Genomic DNA, 6,692 nt, shown 5'->3' with positions numbered 1-6,692 from the left:
TGCAGTGCTGGTGAGGCAGCTGGGTGCTTCTGAGAAACAACTCCCATTCCAGGAAGGGCTCCAGGACCATTGCCAAAACAAGCTCTGGTCCCGAGGAAGCACAGCTCAGCTGCTCCCTATCCTATCCCATCTCATCCCCACCCCTGATCCCCATCCCCACCCCGCTCTCCATCCTCACCCCATCCTATCACATCCCACAGGTTTCCCAGACGGAGCCGTTCCCCACTCTGACATTGGCCTGTCAGGCTCTGCTCTCCTCCAGTGGGGAGATTTGGGATTGCCGGCTTCCAGACCCCCTCCAACCCGCTCTGAGCCTCTCCTGCCCCCTCCATAACTGCCTCCAACACCCCAGACCGTACCCAGGACCCCCTTTTCCACCCAACAGCCCCGATCCTGCCCTGATCCTCCTGGGACCCCCGGCAGTGTCCCTGCTCCTCCTGGCCATAGGGTTCTAGCACCCAGGAGAGAGGAGGAAAGCCCAGCTCCAGTGTGCTCCTCAGGAGAACACAGGATGGTAAATGTGCCTGCAGCCAATGCAGAAACAGATTTGGAGGCCTGCAGTGGTTTTGGGGCAAGTTCTGTAACAAGAAGCAAGAGCACACGGCCAAAGGAAAAGTTCAAGGCAGGGTCACCTTTAATATCTCAGCACTCAGTGAATGCAACCACCACAGACCCCTCTGAATGATCCTCCAGGATCAGAAAAGGTCTTGGAGAAGGAGATGGATGCATGGAAATGAGTCCTAGGAAAGTGATGTTTATGTATTAGATAAGAAAGACACTTTAATGACTCTGTGTGCTTATGATGGATAAAACCCCTGTTGTAAAGTCTCAACCCAAACAGAAATATGGAGAGATTCTTCTGTGTGTCCTTTGGAGGTAAAGAATTCCTGATTCCTAATGCTTCCCATTGTGTTTGAAAGTTTATTCTGGCTGATTTTTGTATCACTCCCATATTGATCTCCACACCTCTCCCCATCCCATCCCATCCCATCCCATCCCATCCAGTGCCACTCCCCACCTTGAAGCGCTGCCCATCAGGCTTTGCTGCCCTCCAATTGGAACATTTGGGATCAGCAGCATCCAGACCCTTCCTGACCCCCTCCAGACCCTTCCAGAACCCTCTGACCCTTCTGGACCCCTCTGACAACCTCCAGATCCTCCCTGAGTCTACCTTTCCCCTATGGCAGCCCCACTCCTGCCCTGCTCCTGCCAGGACCATGGGCACTGTCTCTGCTTCTCCTGCGTGACAAAAGGACAGTGAGGGTAAGGATTAAATGGAATATGGCCCAAAACCTTTACAGCACTCAAAATTAAGAGTACTTCCCTTAAACTTTAAACAGAACAATTCAGCATAGGAATATCACTTAGCAGCATTTAACCTTATTTATGCCTGAGACTTCCTTGCAGGCCTGCCCCAGTCAGATGTCTCAGGCACTAACACAGCTGGGAGAGCAGCATTTCTGCCACATTTGCCAGAGCAGATGCAGATGTGTGTGCACGCAGACAGACAGACAGACAGACAGGCAGCCAGAGTCAGTGCAAGGTCCCTGTGAGAAATTGCCCTGGCAGGCAGTGAAATGCTCCCTGCGGATCCCTTTGCATCTCCTCCCTGTGCCAAGGGCTGGGCCTGGAGCCCTGGGGGATGGGCCCAGGAGCCGTGGGCGTTCGGGGATCAGCCGAGGGCAGCAGCCGGGAGAGATCCCAGCTGGGAGAGGCCCCAGTGCCAGGGAGCTTCTGCTCAGCGCTGCTGGGCCCAGCAGAGCTCCAAGGGTCTCCTTTTGGGCCGCTGCTCACAGGGCCCCAAGGCATGGGCGTCCCTCACAGCAATGGTTCACCCTGGCCACACCTGGGGCCCGCAGCTTCCTGGGACAGTGGGAGAGCAGGGATGCTCTGGCATCCAGGGCAGTACAATAATTTCCAAGGCTGTTGATAAAAGCCCAGGAGGTGGTTGGACAGCAGCAGTTCCTGGGAGCAGAGGGTGTTTCTGATCAGCGCCACAGGAGCTGAGCCCAGGGGCTGCTCCTCAAGGCTGAGGCCTAAGGAGCCTTTCTGAGATCCCAGTGCAGCCTGGTTTTTGGAAAATTAATCCACAAACATCAGAGGTTTATGTCCAAAAAGGAGACAGAGGAGTCCTTTGACTTTATTTGAATAAAGAGAGAGGCCATGGGGCATTCCCCTGGGATCTCTCAAATTTTTGGAGGATGCAGCCTCCCTTTTTATCCCAAATTCCCAACCACATTTCCCTTGTCTCTTTCCCCATTGGCTGAGGTACTTGAGAGGTACAGACTTCCCAATACACTTGATACCAGAGATTTCCCTCTAATGTATAACCCTCCCTTTCAATTTTTAATTCTTACACAATTTAGGGGTTTTTCTTCCCCATTGTTTCTTTCATCTTTCAATGTCTAATTTCATTTATCAGCAAACCTAAAGTTTATTTGTAAATGGAAATATCTTTTACCATTCATCAATCAGTGGAATCCTTCCCATTGTTTCTTTTATCTCCCAGTGCTAGTTGTATCTACAAGCAGACCCACAGCTTGTTTGTAAAGACAAATTCGCTATTCCTCTCACTGGAAAGCGGGTGGGTGATGTACCAGCACAGGGAGGGTGACGCTGTAGATATTTATTCACCAGGTGAATTAAGGAGTCCCTCAGCCACAGTCTCAGAGTCCCTCAGCAGTGCAGCAGGGAGATTCAACAGACTCAGAGCACTGTGTCCATGGCAGGATCATTTCTGTGGGCAGTGTTCTCTTCTGGCTCCCCAAAGACCCTCTGGAGGGAGAGCCAGAGGGACCCCCCAGAGCAGGGCCTCCAGCACCTCCCCACCAAGAAGCAAATGATGGGGTTGATGGTGGTGTGGATGCAGTTAAGTAGGAAAGACACTGGGCGGGGCAAAGCAGCATAACCGAACTGCTGGACTAAGTTGCAGAGGCTGCGGGGCAGAGTGAAGAGCACAATGAGGCAGATAACAATGTCGAGCTTCTTGGGTTGCTGCTGATCGGAGCCAGACTTGACCTTAATGAAAAGGATTGTGCTGGAAATGAGCACGAAGGGAGCACAGAAGAGGAGGTTGAAGGCGTACATGGAGAACAGAGACATCCGGCAGTGCTCAGATCGCTGGATTGCGCACACAGAAATCATGGTGCCAAAGATGGTGATGAGAGTGATGAAGAAGACGCCAAGCAGACCCCAATGCATCACCTTCAACAGCTGCTGGGGATGGTGGCAGCAGTGCCAGAGCGGGCAGTGGATGGACCTGCACCTCTTGATGCTGATGAATGTCAGCGTGTACAGCCACAAGTTGTATGACACCAGTGGCACCTCAAAAAGCAACGTCACATACCACAAGGGCATCATGATAGAACAGGACACGACCTCCACTAGGAAGAGCAGGGTTAAGGGGACCAGAAAGAGGAGGAAGAGGAAGTCCAAAAAAGTCAGGATAAGGATATAACGGTCAGTTCTCTTCCTGGACAAACAGCGGGACCCGGTGAACCAGAGCACAGCCCCGTTGCCAGCCAGCCCACAGAGGCAGATGAGCAGGGTCACACTGTGTATGGCCACGCTGGTGACATCTGTCTCACACAGATCATCTTCTTCAGTGGGTGAGGCAGGAGATGAGGACACGGTGGTCACCTCCATGGGAGGTGAAAAGAGGGGACACGGTGGTCACCTCCATGGATGGACGCTGGGCAGGCAGTGGGATGTGGCCCCTGGCTGTGGTCAGAGTGGATGGGCAGTCAGTGCTTGGAGAATCCAGGGATGGACCATGCGGCTCCTCAGCAGCTCCCTGCAGTGGGAAGGATTCAGTGGGGAGGACTGAGATGTGCAGGGGAGGAGGGTGGTGGAAACTGTGGGGTGGGAGAGGGAGGTGGGAAGGTCGGGCTGGTTAGCAGGAGGCTGATAAATAACACAGAAAATAAACATTTTCAGTTCTTCTGAAATTCTTCAAAAGCAAAGTGGCCAAAATTTTAAATGATGTGTTATAGATGGATAAAGAGATGATTGGCTCTCACAGTTAAGGGATGAATACTGTGTCAATATTAAGAGAAACTTTATTGATATATAATTATGTTATTGTTGTCTGTTCTTTAGATGTCCCCTGTTCTCCCCATAGCCCCCTTCTCCACCCTCTGTACTGTTGCCATCAGAGAGCCTGAATCATCTAGGACAGGTAGAAAGAAGGGGTGTACAAAAGCTTGTTGCTGGGGAGGAAGAGGTGCAGCATGACAACACCTGACCCTCCAGTCAAGCTGCAAGAAAGCAGGCTCCAGCAATAAACCCAAAGAAGGGCTGACTGACAGACTTTGGGAGGGGCCAGGTTTAGCTGATGCAACCCCCGGGGTATCAAAGGTGAAGCATCCATCTTGAAGATCAGCCAGCCACGTGGTGGGCAGCCATGAGGGAAGCTCCCAGGCCTGCTTCTCCTTATTTACTCCTTTTGTTGCATTTTTTATTACGGTTCAATAAACATTTAAAAATTTTAAAAAGTTGGCGGTTGTTTCTCACAGGATGCAAAGGCTGGCACACAGGATGTCAAACATGGCAGGAACCAGTGCAGAAGCAGATAAGGAGGCCTGCAGTGGTTTTGGGGTAAATTCTGGAACAAGAGGCAACAGTGCATGGCCAGGGGAAAAGTTCAAGGCAAGGGCACCTTTAATATGGCAGGATTCATTGAATATTCCAGAGACCCCTCTGAACGATCCTCCAGGATCAGGAGAGGACTTGGAGAAAGAGGTTGATGCCTGCAAATGGGTCCTAGGAAAGTGATGTTTATGTATTAGATAATAAACACACTTTAATGACTCTATGTGGTTATGATGGATAAAACAATCCCCTGTTGTAAAGTCTCACCACACAGAGATCAGGGAGAGATCCTTCTGTGCAGATACGGAATTCCTGCTTCCAAAGGCTTCCCATTGTGTTTGAAAGTTTATTTCAGCCGATTTCCGTGTCAAGATACAGACAGGATGCACAGGGCAGAGGAGGGGGGAGCTGGGCAGGGCCCTGGGGTCACCGGGAGAGGGTGGCAGGAACAGAGCAGCTGCTGCAGGAGAGGAAGGTGGGCTAGGGAGGAAGGCAAACATCCCACTGACCTGTTCCCTGTGGGGCAGCAGCAGGCAAAGGGCTCTGTGCAGATCAGCGGCGCTTCCTGGTACCTCTTGCTCCTTTGGGATCCGTGTCCTAAAGCGGCTCCTGCCAGGTCAGGGACATGAAGGAGAAAGTGCCCAGATCACCAGGAGCTCCCCATTCCTGTCTTGCTGGCTCCTCTCTGTTCACTGTCCTGCTGTTGTTTCCCAAGGCTTGGTGGGAGAGTCGGAAATTTAATCTTTGGCTACGTCAGAATTTCCCTTCCTCGGAGTTACTGTTCTTGATGTTTTCCTGCCATAGAGGAAGTAGCTCGACATGCAGATTTCTTTGAATGGCTCCACATTTCCTCCTGATTATAATCACTCTTCCAAATGGGACATTGTCCAAATGCTTTCCCTCTCTCTGCAGGTTTCTACCATTCCTCATTTATATACCCTGAGGGGTCATTCTCCCTCCAGCAGCAGAGAGCTGCTGGTGGTGATGGTGGCACTGGAATGCTGCTGACAGTGCTGGAAGTGCTCACAGCACTGTGCAAGCATCTGGGTGCTTCTCAGAAACAACTCCCATTCTGGGAAGAGGTCCGGGATCATTGCCAAAACGTTCCCTGGCCGCAAGAAAGCAAACTGAGCTGAGAATTCCCATTCCTGTCATTGCAATGCAGGCTCACACAGCCCAAGGGAAGGACAGCACTCAGTCGCTTGCAGCCAGGTCAGCAGCACTTAGAGCCCACCCTGATTACTGCCAATCCCCTTGATGATGCAATGAGAGTTATCAGGGACCAGGTTTTGGGGTGCTGTGATCCCCTTTCCAGCCCATCATTAGGGCTCATCCTCCTCAGACATGGGAGCCTTTGTCTTTGTTTCTACCTGACCCCATCCCTCTGGGCAACTTGTGCCAGGACCTCAGCCCCCTCCCAGGGAAGAATTTCTTCCCAATATCCAATCTGACCCCCCCCTCTGTCAGTGGGAAGCCATTCCCCCTTGTCCTGTCACTCCATGCCCTTGGCCAAAGTCCCTCTCCACCTCTCCTGGAGCCCCATCAGCTCCTGGATCATGAAGTGTTTACCCTTGAAAGGATTGGGCTGGTGAGGGGATGTGAGATTCCATAGCTGGGGACACAAACACGGTGCCAGCAGGGAAGGGAGGTGACAGTTCTGGTCCCAGGGCCACCACACACACGGCAGTTTCCAGCAGGAGCATCCCAGATCCCTGAGGCACATGTCAGCCTGCGTAGGAATTATCTTGGAATTCACTGTAGGCTGCTGACACCCAGGAAAACTCTTGCTTAGAAATCTTTGCTCTTTTGAAAGGAAGCTCAGGTAGGGAGTGGCCTGGGTGACAGTGGAGACAATGAAGGTGCTGGGAAGCAGAAAAAGTACATTGGGGGATCATGATCCTCCTGCACTTGCCTTGGGAGAAACTCCCTGGCAGAGTTGTTCTTCCATGGACAAGAGGTTCCACCATTGAAAGTTTCTGCTTTCCAAAGGACTGGAAAATAGGAGACAGGGAGAGTAAAACCCTCTCAGATGTCAAAGTCTGTCTTTACTGTTAATGATAAACAACTCTGTTAATAAATGCTCCTTAGGTGTTTAACCTCAC

The 6,692-nt window shown here is 51.6% G+C and overlaps 1 protein-coding gene across 1 annotated transcript in view; it reads right to left on the bottom strand.

Moving 5' to 3' along the window:
• Window positions 1–2,445: 2,445 nt before the first annotated feature.
• LOC102032146 (mas-related G-protein coupled receptor member H-like) overlaps window positions 2,446–6,692 on the bottom strand; it is a 7,007-nt gene continuing 2,760 nt past the window's right edge. The window contains exons 2-4 of the mRNA XM_005431098.2: window positions 5,100–5,199; window positions 3,677–3,793; window positions 2,446–3,639 (exon numbers count right to left, since the gene is read on the bottom strand). Of these exons, the coding sequence (XP_005431155.1) occupies window positions 2,707–3,639; window positions 3,677–3,682 (939 nt within the window). The 5' untranslated portion in view covers window positions 3,683–3,793; window positions 5,100–5,199 and the 3' untranslated portion in view covers window positions 2,446–2,706. The remainder of the gene's footprint in view (window positions 3,640–3,676; window positions 3,794–5,099; window positions 5,200–6,692) is intronic.

This window comes from Geospiza fortis, unplaced genomic scaffold, assembly GCF_000277835.1.
Source record: "Geospiza fortis unplaced genomic scaffold, GeoFor_1.0 scaffold578, whole genome shotgun sequence".
Taxonomy (NCBI): domain Eukaryota; kingdom Metazoa; phylum Chordata; class Aves; order Passeriformes; family Thraupidae; genus Geospiza; species Geospiza fortis.
This window is presented reverse-complemented; position numbering and strand designations above follow the sequence as displayed.